Raw genomic sequence first — 13,640 nt, 5'->3', positions numbered from 1 at the left:
AAGGGTCAGGCTGGAAGGAGTAGAGAGAGAGAGAAAGGGAGGAGGAAATAGATAAAAGTTTGAAGGGCTAATGATATGACCTAGAAAGCACTTGAATATGACCAATTTTGTAGGCCTAACTGGTGGGTATTCAGCATTTACATGTCAGAACTTAATTTCTTCCAAGATGAAGGAGGAACAGATGGAAAATGCCGTTCTCCAGCAGCTTCCCCAACTTTTCCAAATGCTTAACAAAGAAATAACCCAAGAGTTTCTTGAACATTTTCGATGTATTTCCTCAAAATTTCCCAAAATCTCTGAAAATTTTAATCCAAGATCCGAACAATGATTTCCCGTTTAAAATAAAGTTCCCCAACATGACTTGAACCAACAAAAAGCAGTTACTTATAAAAAAAAGTTCCTTTTCATGTCAAATTTTCAAGGAAAAAAGGATAAAAAGAAAAAATATACAGCATGGATAATGAATTGAAGGAAACCTTGATACCGTGTCACTCTTGGAGCTTTAGTTTTCTAGCGCAGCTCCATTTCAGATCTTGAGTTGATTTAAAATCTTGTAATGTATCTGTCAGGGATATGAGCTATCTTATTCCAGTCTTCACCGCCTTCTTCGCACCTTTTCTCCAACAATTGAGATCTTTGAATAGATAATGATCGAACTGAGGCTGGCAATCCTTCCTCTGGCAAGGATCTTAGTGCGTGGCAGGAGTCTATTGCCAAATGTTGAAGAACTGAGAGTTCATTAAGTCTCTTAGGTAGTGATACCAGGTTGGCACAAGCTGAAATTCTCAACAGTTTGAGTGAGCTTGGTAACTTTTCTTCAGGGAAAGTCACAAGCTTAGGACACTTGGAAATGCTCAATTCTTCAAGAGAGGACAGATTCTCGAGTCCTTTTGGCAGGGACTGCAAACTGTTGCATACACAGAGGGAGAGATATCGAAGTGCAGATGATAACCCTTCTTCTGGAAGCGACACTAGCTTGGGACACGATAAAATTTCAAAACGTTGGAGAGACACGAGATCCTGTAAGCCTACCTCCTTTTTCAACGCCTCAAGCCTGTAAAAATTCTGAATTCTTAGTTCTTTTAGTGAATTTAGATGCTGTAGAAGGCCCTCAGGTAATAAAGCCAGTCTTCGGAAATTCGAAATTTTCAATGAGGATAGAGATGAGAGGAACTGCACTGACCCCAAAATCATCTCATTGCATTCATCTAAAACCAAGTCACAAAGTGATGGAAACTTTGGAAGGCTAGCAAAATTGGGGGAGTTTTTAATGGTAAGTTCGTGAAGGCGAGGGAAGTCACCTTCCTCTATCTCGTGCCATTCCTTCAAATTCTTCATGTCTTCAAGCTTCATTTTCTCTAAGGAAGGAAACCCTCGAATCTGACCTTCACCACAAAACTCACAACTAATGCTTTCCAATTCACTCATTGTATCAATGCTGAGATACTTAAGAAGCGGTAGCTGTCCAAGGGGCGGGAGGATTCTGCTGTAGGTACATTGGGAGAGTTCAATCCTTTCTAAGCGAGATAGCAAGGAGTATCCCATCCAATTTGGAAACTTAGCACCATGATAGACATCTATCTTCAATTCTTTGAGGTTCCCATGAGGTTCAAGACATTCAAGAAGCTCCTCACCAATTGCATGCGGCATATGATGTCCAGGGCTCCATTTCAATTCCAACCTACGAAGATATTGTTTGTTCTTCAAATTCGCCTCTCTGCCCTCTGAAACCATGGAAACATCCTCAAGCCTATCGATTATGAGTGTTGCTCGAAGCTCTGTCATGCCCTTCAATTCGCCAATCCCACAACCCTTCTCTTTTGCCACAACAAATCTATGCAATGTTCGTAAACAAGTAAGCTCCCCAATCTGTGGAGGCATGCATATGAGATGCCAACATCCAGTTAAATTAAGATGCCGCAGATTTAGAAGTTTTTTCATGTCATTAGGCAACCCCTTAAGGTTGTTGCAATTCATAAGAATCAGCGATTGGAGATTATAAAGGGTGCAAACTGATGGAGGCAGCATCTTAATACGAGTACTGGAGAGGTTGAGATACCTTAAATGTTTCAGTCTTCCTACCATATCTGGTATTTCTTCCACAGCAATGTGACTCAAATCCAATACACGTAAGCATCTCAAGGTTGGCAGCAAATCATGTAGGACTATTGCCTTAGGGGTCTCACTCCTTTCATTACCGTGCAACAGTATAACCGTACGTAAATTTGTTGTGGTACCCAAGGCCTCAAATGTGACCCCTGACTTGAACGTGTTGTGTAGCACTGCAGCATGCCTAGCCCTTTCCGAGATGCTTTGCGACTTACCCTCCTCCAATCTGAAGCATAAATCCCCTGCTAGATATTGTGCCAAATCATGAACCAAGTCATGCATAACAAAGAACTTGGAAGAATTGAATTTGGAGCGTTGAAAGAAAGACCTCAACAACAGCTCATCAAAATAGTCCGAACCCAAATCTTCCAGGTGTTTCCTTCCCTTTGCAAGAACAAAACCCTCTGCAATCCATAGCAAGACTAAAGTTTCCTTTTCAAAGTTGTAGTCTTTTGGGAATACAGAGCAAAAGACAAAACACTGTTTGAGATGTTCTGGTAGATGATTATAGCTCAGCCTTAGAGCTGGCAAAATTCCATTTTCATCCTCTTCGAAGTCCCATAAATCACTTTTCAGGATCATTTCCCATTCATATTCATCCGTCTCCAAATACAGCAGCCCCCCAATTGTCTTCACTGCTAAAGGCAAACCTCGACACTTCTTCAGAATTTCCTCTCCTATTCGTACCAGCTCTGGATGTGCATCAGCATTCCTATTCTCAAACGCTATTTGCTTAAAAAGTGACCAACAGTCATCATCTGATAATCCCTCCAAATGACGAGGGGGCATCGTGCCCATAACCGATGAAACCCTTCCACTTCTGGTAGTTACTATGATTTTACTTCCGGTTGCCCCTGCTCTTAGAGGAAGACGCAAACGATCCCAATCACTCTTCTTCTCAGTCCACACATCGTCTAGAACAAGCAGATACCTCTTCCCCTTTAATATGTCCCGGAGTTTACTTTGGAGTATGTCCAAATCCATGAGATCAAAATTTTTCCCGGTAGCAGAATCTAGGACTGATTTTGTAGCTCTACGAACATCAAAATCATCAGATACACAAACCCACATTTTCAGCTCAAAATGTTTGGTCACCTTCTCATCATTGTAGACAAGTTGGGCAAGTGTTGTCTTGCCCAGGCCTCCCATGCCCACTATGGGAATAACACAAACATCACTTCCACCATATTCATCCGATACCAATAATTCTACTATCTCCTCTTTCTCAACCTCCCTCCCTAAAACCCTAGATTCTTCAACTAGAGAACTACTCTGTGGTCTTTTATTATTCCTTTTCTCTCCGCTTATCTCCCTCAACCCCAGCCCATCTCTTTCCTTTTCTATTTCATCCAACCTCTCATTAATCTTCTCCAATTTAGACCTAATTTCAAGCTGAAAATCCCTTGACAAAGAGGACAAGTAGCTTACTGGGTTTTGTAGCTTGAGTCGAGAAGCTTCGGTCATGACCTCCTCCAGCACGTCCTCCGCGTCATATGCTACTTCTTCAACATCACCTAGCCACAGTTTCACAGCTGCGTTGGTGATCTGCCTTGCCTCAGCATCACTGAGCACAGCCTGGATTTTGGACAAAGTCCTGGTCAGTTTTTTTAGATCTCCAAAACGCTTTTCCAACTCTTTTGACATTGGGGAAGCCAATTTTTCAAGAGTAATTTGAAAGGCAGCAGATAGAAATATCTCCCCCACTGCCATTGTTTCTTTCTGAGAGAAGCAAAACTCAAGAACAAGATCTAGTTTTCTGTGTAATCTAATGAATTTCAACTTGTCCTGGTGGTTGTAGAGTTGTAGGTGCAAGGAATAGAAGTCAATGCCGACAGGAGAGGTGGGGTATGTCCACGGAAAAGAGCAAACAAGGCTGGCTGAAAGGTGAGGATAAGCCCAAAGCCACAAACCACCAACCCCATCCGTTACTTTATGAATTTGACGATGGAAACCAAATTATGAAACGTAAGGAAGAAATTAAGCTGAAAAGTGCATATTACCGCACTTTTAACCCTTTACTTTATTTATGAATTTGAGTGAATTCAGATGTCTATATTTGGACCTGATTAACCAAAGTCAATGGAGTTTTTATGTGCCCCGTGGGAAAAGAAATAGAGATAAAAGGAAAAGGACATTTTTTTTAAACTACCCAAATTTTAAAAAACAGGTTTTAAAATACCTCGCTTTTAAAAATATTTTCAAATCTATGACACAAACATAAAATTTTGGTGTATTTTATTAAAGTCATCACTAGAAGACATGATTTAAGTGCATTTTGTGGAAGTTGTAATTTGAAGACACGAGTTTGTTATATTTTATTGAAATCATATATTCAAAAATTTCAATATAAAAATTGAAGATTTCATTAAAATTGAAAATAATAATAATAATACACAACTTTTAGGAAATAATAATAATAAATTTATTAAAAAAAGTTAAAAAAATAGTTGATATCTCCTTGTTAGAAGTTATAATGGTTATTTTCTTATTCACAATTATTAGTAATATGATAGATCATTTATAACTACTATATATATGTAATTTGATATTATATCCTAACCTCATAGAGCTTGTTTCATCACATGATTTAAAAGCAGTTATCACATAGTGAATTAAAGAACAGTTTTTAGTGAACAAGAAAAAATTATTTTCACTAGTTTTTTAAAACAAAAAAAAAGGAAAAAGAAATGTAAAAAATCATAAAATAAAATAAAAACATTATATCATTCTTCTTCTCTCTTCATAATCCAATATTGTAACCGAAAATATTCAAATAAGATATTCCTTTAAGATATATATATATATATATATATATTCTAATCTTAAAAGAGTTTGGTTGATTTTCACTAGTTTTTTAAAATAAAAGGAAAACATAGAGAAATTTAAAAAAATCATAAAAAAATAAAATTATACATATTATATATATATATATATATATATTATTTAATATTATGTTCTAACCTTAAAGAGCTTGTGTTGGTTATGTGATTAAAAAGCAATTATCACAAAGTGAAACAAAAAACAGTTTTTAGTGAACAAGAAAAAATTGTTTTAACAAGTTTTTTAAAACAATAGGAAAATATAAATAAATTAAAAAAAATCATAAAAAATAAAATAAAATTAAGCATTATCTCTATGATCCAGTATTGAAACTGAAAATATTCAAATATGGTATTCCTTTAAATTACATGTGTGTGTTTTTTTCAATTTTTTTTTAACTTTTCTAAATTTTTTTATCAAACAAATAAATTTCAAATCAAATTAAACTTCATACATAAAATTTATTAATTTTTAAAAATAATTTGAAACAAAAAAAAATCGAGTTAATTAATATTAGAAAGTCAAGAAACTTAATAACATTAGAAAGTCATTGATCAAAACTTAATATCACATTTTTATAAATTTTTTCACTAGGCAAATAAATTTGAAATTAAACAAACACTTAACACATTGATTCATTAAAGAATCTAGTAATAATAAGTAAAAACTCAAATAAGGATCAAATTGGTTTCAAACAATTCTGTTGTTTCTCTTTTGCATAGAATCATATTTTTCCAAATTTTTCACTAAGTAAACAAACTCCAAATTAAATAAAACTTAATTTGTTGAATTCATTAACTAGTTTGATAATTTTTAAAATAAATTTGAAAGTCAAATAGTGAAATCATTAATACCAGTATGTTATGGATAAAAATTGGATTACAATGACTCCATTATTTCTTTTTTGCACAAAATTATATTTTTATAAATTTTTTTACTAAAGAAATAAACTTAAAATCAAACAACACTTTATATTGAATTCATTAATAGACTTAACCATTTTTAAAAATAATTTAAAATTCAAAAAATTAATCTAATGACTACAAAAAGTAATAAACTAAAACTAATAAATTATGAGTCATAACTTTACTGTTTCTCTTATATACAAATATATTTTTTGAATTTTTTTCATTAGGTAAATAGATTTTAAATTAAATGAGACATAATTAATAATTTCAAATTTTTAATGAATTTAAAATTTTTAAGAATAATTTGGAATTCAAAAAACCCAATCCAATTAAATGCATATTAAATCAAAACACTTCCGATTACTATGTTCATAATTTAGTGCTAAATATGTGCACGTAATGAAAACCTTGGTTGATTTGCATGTTAATTTATTTGTTATTCATTTTAAATAAAATATTATTAACAATTATTATTATTCTTTTTAACAAAAAAAATCTTTTACTAAAATGTTAATATCTATATTTTTTCTAACTTATACTAAATATTTTTTCAATAAAAAAATATAATTTATATTTTATTATAATATCATTATTATTATTTATATTTTAGTAAAAATTATTTATTTTTAAAAAATAATTATTCTTTTTCACAAAAAAAAATACTTTTACTAAAATGTTAATATCCATATTTTTTCTAACATATACTAAATAGTTTTTTAATAAAAAATAATGTATATATTTATTATAATATTATTATTTTTAAATTTGTTTATAATTATATGAGCCAATTGTGTGGACTCAAAATGAGTTGGAGAAAAGAGATATCAAACATGAGAGATTAGGTTACCTATCTTTGATTTTGGAAAGTAATAAGTAAAGAAAAAAGGTGTTGAGAAAAATATTTTTTTATATTTGATTTTACTCTAAAAAATGTGAAATATAATTAACATTATTTAAAAAATTATACTATAAATTATTTAATATTTATATAGAAGAGTTAAATAAATGAAATAAATAAGAAATAATATATAAAAATAATTTATTAACTTTAAATCTATTTGTTTATTTTCCTTTGTTTTTTTTTTTCATTCTGTTTTTTTTTTCTCCCATTTTCCAAGAACCAAACATAATCTTTACATTTCAAAACTAATCTAGTCTCATTTCCACCAGAAAGATGTAATCTTTCATTAATGTCACTGTAAAAATAGGTTAATATAATGAAGATCTGTTAAATATGTGTAGAACAAAACAATTTCCAGCATGTCAACCCCGACAAAAATGTGTAAGCATGTTTGTGGAGGCATCAAGAAACGCAGCGGAAGGTAACCAAAGAATCACTCATTCCACCTTTGTATGTAATTTTCACCACCTGCCACTTCTCTTGACCATAGCAACACGCAGTGGCATCGTTCTCCTACATTATAGGAAACTGAACAAAGAAAACAAATAAAATGAAAACATAAAAGATCTTGTTTTTGAAAACAATCTTCTCATCTCCATGTATAAAAAAAAAAAAATATTGACAATTAGAAAACATAAAACAGTTTTCTGTTTTTAAGTTTTATGTTTTAAAAACAGAAAATAAGGGCTTTATTTTGGAAATGTTTTCAAAAACAGTTCTAAAAAACATGGTATTTTTGGAGGATATAAACTTGTTCCCTAAAAATATAATGTTTCTGTTTTTAAGAACAAAAGAATGTTTTTCTATTTTTTAGTTACCAAATATGTTTTCCCATTTTTTTTTGTTCTGAAAAACAAAAAAACTAATTTAAAAAATAGTTTTCAAATAAGGCCAAGATGTCTTTTAAGAATATTTTTAGTTGTTTTCCAAGGACGGTTTTAAAAGTTAATTGTACATATACGGAGAATGATTAAAAATAAATCACTATATATAAAAGTAATTTTAAAAAATATTTAAAAATACTGAAAACATGTTAAAAACATTTTAAGTTTTCAAACATACTTTTATTCAACAAAACACTAAAAACTGTTATTTAGAATTGTTTTCAAACGGAACGTAAGTTTTTGTTAGCTTGATGGATTAATCAAAAGATGTTCAGGCATAATAGAAGTGATGATAAAATTTTTTATCATAGTTTGGCGGTAGTTTCAATGTAATGAAAACATCATCCTTCATAAGAATGTGAAAATTTTTCACCCAAAAGAACAAGCATGCCTCATCTCTAGATGGTCAGAGAGTTGTTTTTCTTAATAGAGATAAAACAAATATCTTCTTTTATTAGAAGTTTGGGTTCCTAAACAAGGGAAAGTAATTTTCTTACCTGCTTATCTTCCAGCTTTCTCTTTTCTTGAGCACTCAGAATCTCTTGCTTTGGCACCTGAGCTGGTTTCTATATTTGCTGCTCCAGATAGCTCTTAATGAGAAGACCTAGAAAGCGCTAGATTATAACCAATTTTGTAGGCCTAAATGGGGTATTGAGCATTTCACATGTGAGAACTCAAGTTCTTCCAAGATGAAGGAGGAAGAGATGGACTTTTCCAAAATGCTTACAAAGAAATATCCTGAGAGTTTCTTGAACATTTCCAATGTCTTTCCTCAAAATTTCCCAAGAACTCAGAAAATTCTAGTCCAAGATAGAACAATGATTTCCCATTTAAAACAAAGTTCCCCAACATGACTTGAACCAATAAAAAGCTGTTACTTATAAAAGAAGTTCCTTTATCATGTCAAATTTTCTGAGCTCACGACTCGAAGTTGTTCATGTCATCCACAACATTGAGCAGTTCATAGCATCTAAAGACTTGAGCTTATGACACAAAATCATTCGTATTAAGGAAAAAAGGATAAAAAGAAAAAATATACAGCATGGATAACGAATTGAAGGAAAACCTTGATACCGTGTCACTCTTGGAGCTTTAGTTTTCTAGCACAGCTCCATTTCAGATCTTGAGTTGATTTAAAATCGAGCAATCCTTTTGTGAGGGATATGAGCTATCTTATTCCAATCTTCACCACCTTCTTCACACCTTTTCTCCAACAATTGAGATCTTTGAATATATAATGATCAAACTGAGGCTGGCAATCCTTCCTCTGGCAAGGATCTTAGTGCGTGGCAGGAGTCTATTGCCAAATGTTGAAGAACTGAGAGTTCATTAAGTCTCTTAGGTAGTGATACCAGGTTGGAAGCTGAAATTCTCAACAGTTTGAGTGAGCTTGGTAACTTTTCTTCAGGGAAAGTCACAAGCTTAGGACACTTGGAAATGCTCAATTCTTCAAGGGAGGACAGATTCTCGAGTCCTTTTGGCAGGGACTGCAAACTGTTGCATACACAGAGGGAGAGATATCGAAGTGCAGATGATAACCCTTCTTCTGGAAGCGACACTAGCTTTGGACACGATAAAATTTCAAAACGTTGGAGAGACACGAGATCCTGTAAGCCTACCTCCTTTTTCAACGCCTCAAGCCCGTAAAAATTCTGAATTCTTAGTTCTTTTAGTGAATTTAGATGCTGTAGAAGGCCTTCAGGTAATAAAGCCAGTCTTCGGAAATTTGAAATTTTCAATGAGGATAGAGATGAGAGGAACTGCACTGACCCCAAAATCATCTCATTGCATTCATCTAAAACCAAGTCACAAAGTGATGGAAACTTTGGAAGGCTAGCAAAATTGGGGGAGTTTTTAATGGTAAGTTCGTGAAGGCGAGGGAAGTCACCATCCTCTATCTCATGCCATTCCTTCAAATTCTTCATGTCTTCAAGCTTCATTTTCTCTAAGGAAGGAAACCCTCGAATCTGACCTTCACCACAAAACTCACAACTAATGCTTTCCAATTCACTCATTGTATCAATGCTGAGATACTTAAGAAGCGGTAGCTGTCCAAGGGGCGGGAGGATTCTGCTGTAGGTACATTGGGAGAGTTCGATCCTTTCTAAGCGAGGTAGCAAGGAGTATCCCATCCAATTTGGAAACTTAGCACCATGATAGACATCGATCTTCAATTCTTTGAGGTTCCCATGAGGTTCAAGACATTCAAGAAGCTCCTCACCAGTTGCATGCGGCATATGATGTCCAGGGCTCCATTTCAATTCCAACCTACGAAGATATTGTTTGTTCTTCAAATTCGCCTCCCTGCCCTCTGAAACCATGGAAACATCCTCAAGCCTATCGATTATGAGTGTTGCTCGAAGCTCTGTCATGCCCTTCAATTCGCCAATCCCACAACCCTTCTCTTTTGCCACAAAAAATCTATGCAATGTTCGTAAACAAGTAAGCTCCCCAATCTGTGGAGGCATGCATATGAGATGCCAACATCCAGTTAAATTAAGATGCCGCAGATTTAGAAGTTTTTTCATGTCAATAGGCAACCCCTTAAGGTTGTTGCAATTCATAAGAATCAGCGATTGGAGATTATAAAGGGTGCAAACTGATGGAGGCAGCATCTTAATACGAGTACTGGAGAGGTTGAGATACCTTAAATGTTTCAGTCTTCCTACCATATCTGGTATTTCTTCAACAGCAATGTGACTCAAATCCAATACACGTAAGCATCTCAAGCTTGGCAGCAAATCATGTAGGACTATTGCCTTAGGGGTCTCACTCCTTTCATTACCGTGCAGCAGTATAACCGTACGTAAATTTGTTGTGGTACCCAAGGCCTCAAATGTGACCCCTGACTTGAACGTGTTGTGTAGCACTGCAGCATGCCTAGCCCTTTCCGAGATGCTTTGCGACTTACCCTCCTCCAATCTGAAGCACAAATCCCCTGCTAGATATTGTGCCAAATCATGAACCAAGTCATGCATAACAAAGAACTTGGAAGAATTGATTTTGGAGCGTTGAAAGAAAGACCTCAACAACAGCTCATCAAAATAGTCCGAACCCAAATCTTCCAGGTGTTTCCTTCCCTTTGCAAGGACAAAACCCTCCGCAATCCATAGCAAGACTAAAGTTTCCTTTTCAAAGTTGTAGTCTTTTGGGAATACAGAGCAAAAGACAAAACACTGTTTGAGATGTTCTGGGAGATGATTATAGCTCAGCCTTAGAGCTGGCAAAATTTCATTTTCATCCTCTTCGAAGTCCCATAAATCACTTTTCAAGATCATTTCCCATTCATATTCTTCCGTCTCCAAATACAGCAGCCCCCCAATTGTCTTCACTGCTAAAGGCAAACCTCGACACTTCTTCAGAATTTCCTTTCCTATTCGTACCAGTTCTGGATGTGCATCAGCATTCCCATTCTCAAACGCTATTTGCTTAAAAAGTGACCAACAGTCATCGTCTGATAATCCCTCCAAATGACGAGGGGGCATCGTGCCCATAACCGATGAAACCCTTCCACTTCTGGTAGTTACTATGATTTTACTTCCGGTTGCCCCTGCTCTTAGAGGAAGACGCAAGCGATCCCAATCACTCTTCTTCTCAGTCCACACATCGTCTAGAACAAGCAGATACCTCTTCCCCTTTAATATGTCACGGAGTTTACTTTGGAGTATGTCCAAATCCATGAGATCAAAATTTTTCCCGGTAGCAGAATCTAGGACTGATTTTGTAGCTCTACGAACATCAAAATCATCAGATACACAAACCCACATTTTCAGCTCAAAATGTTTGGTCACCTTCTCATCATTGTAGACAAGTTGGGCAAGTGTTGTCTTGCCCAGGCCTCCCATGCCTACTATGGGAATAACACAAACATCACTTCCACCATATTCATCAGATACCAATAATTCTAGTATCTCCTCTTTCTCAACCTCCCTGCCAAAAACACTAGATTCATCAACTAGAGAACTACTCGGTGGTCTTGCATTATGCCCTTTCTCTCCGCTTCTCTCCTTCAACCCCAGCTCATCTCCTTTCTTTGCTATTTCATCCAACCTCATATTAATCTTCTCCAATTTAGACCCAATTTCAAAATGAAAATCCCTTGACAAAGAGGAAAAATTGCCTACTGGGTTTTGTTGCTTGAATCGAAAAGCTTCGGTCATGACCTCATCCAGCACGTCCTCCGCGTCATCTGCTACTTCTTCAACATCACTTAGCCACAGCTTCACAGCTGCGTTGGTGATCTGCCTTGCCTCAGCATCACGGAGCACAGCCTGGATTTTGGACAAAGTCCAGGTCAATTTTTTTAGATCTCCGAAACTCTTTTCCAACTCTTTTGACATTGGGGAAGCCAATTTTTCAAGAGTAATCTGAAAGGCAGCGGATAGAAATATCTCCCCCACTGCCATTGTTTCTTTCAGAGAGAAGCAAAACTCAAGAACAAGATCTTAATTTCTGTATAATCTAATGAATGGTGGGAGACTTGTAGGTTCATGGAATAGAAGTCAATGCCGACAAGAGATATGATTTTAGTGCATTTTGTTGATGTTGTAACTTGAAGACTTGATTTTGGTATATTTTACTGAAATCATATCTTCAAAATACGATTTCATTGAAATTAAAAATAATAACAATAATAATACACAATTTTTAAACTTTATACATAAGATTTATTAATTTTTAAAAATAATTTGAAATTAAAAAATTTGAATTGATTAATATTATAATGTCAGAAAACTCAATAACATTTGAAAAAAATAAATCAAAAGTTATTTTAAATGATTTGGTTCGTGTCTTTTATATATATATATATATATATATCACATTTTTACAAATTTTTTAACAAGCAAATAAATTTCAAATCAAGTAAAGACTTAAATACATTAGGTTCGTTAAAGAGTTTAATAATTTTTAAACATAACTTAAAATTTAAGTAATAATCAAATTAATAGCAAAAATTCATAGATAAAAATTGATTTATAACAATTTTATTGTTTCTCTTTTGTATAAAATCATTTTTTTTTCACTAAGTAAATAAAGTTCAATTAAATAAGAGTTAATTTTGGATTCATCAACCAGTTTGATAATAATTTGAAAGTCAAATAGTGAGATTGTTAATACTCATAATTTATTGATAAAAAATGGTTTATAATGACTCTATTATTATTATTTTTTTGTACATAATTATATAGATTTAATCACTATAAAAAATAATAAGTCAAAACTAATAAATTATGAGTCATAACTTTACTATTTCTCTTATATACAATTGTATTTTTTGAATTTTCTCACTAGATAAATAGATTCTAAATTAAATGAGAAGTAATTAATAGTTTTAATTCTTTAATGATTTTTAAAATTCTTAAGAATAATTTAAAATTCAAAAAACTAATTCAACTAATTATATATTAAATCAAAACACTTCCGAAATGACATATTCATGATTTAGTACTAAATATATGCATAGCAATTATTATTATTCTTTTTTAACAAAAAGGAAATGTTTTTACTAAAATGTTAATATCCATATTTTTCTAACATATTATAAATAGTTTTTTTATAAAAAAAATATATATGATTTTATTATAACATTATTATTATTCATTTTTTACTAAAACCTATTAATTTTTTAATTTATTTATAATTATAAAATTATTTTCATTTTTAATAAGAATTGAATTAAAAATTAATTAATATTATATAAATTGAATTTACAATATTTAAAAAAAATCAAAATAGAAAAATAATTTTTAAAAACAACTCATCCAATCATGTTTCTAGTTTTTTTAATCTTAAAAAAAGTTTGGAAAACATGATCAAATGAGCTCAAAGTTCTCAAAAACATGTATGGTTACATAATTTTCCCAATTACAAAAATGAAAAGAAGAAATTGCATGTTACCATACTTTTATTGTTTGAATTTGACTCGCTTGCCATGCCTATATTTGGACCTGAGAAAAATAAAAATAGAACAAAGGGAGAGCATACTCCCTCGATGTTAAGTTAGATCAAATATGATGA

At 33.0% G+C, this 13,640-nt stretch overlaps 2 protein-coding genes across 2 annotated transcripts; both read right to left on the bottom strand.

Moving 5' to 3' along the window:
- Window positions 1-357: 357 nt before the first annotated feature.
- On the bottom strand, window positions 358-3,972 carry LOC100253197 (putative disease resistance protein RGA3). The gene has a single exon (XM_002269743.5). It carries the CDS (start codon window positions 3,817-3,819, stop codon window positions 544-546), a length of 3,276 nt encoding a protein of 1,091 aa, XP_002269779.2. The 5' UTR covers window positions 3,820-3,972; the 3' UTR covers window positions 358-543.
- A 4,395-nt stretch (window positions 3,973-8,367) lies between these two features.
- Window positions 8,368-12,166, bottom strand: LOC100853082 (putative disease resistance protein RGA3). The gene has a single exon (XM_010660873.3). The coding sequence runs from the start codon at window positions 12,026-12,028 to the stop codon at window positions 8,864-8,866; it is 3,165 nt and encodes a 1,054-aa protein (XP_010659175.1). The 5' UTR covers window positions 12,029-12,166; the 3' UTR covers window positions 8,368-8,863.
- Between the last annotated feature and the right edge of the window lie 1,474 nt (window positions 12,167-13,640).

This window comes from Vitis vinifera, chromosome 13 (assembly GCF_030704535.1).
Source record: "Vitis vinifera cultivar Pinot Noir 40024 chromosome 13, ASM3070453v1".
In the NCBI taxonomy this organism is placed as follows: Eukaryota; Viridiplantae; Streptophyta; class Magnoliopsida; order Vitales; family Vitaceae; genus Vitis; species Vitis vinifera.
This window is presented reverse-complemented; position numbering and strand designations above follow the sequence as displayed.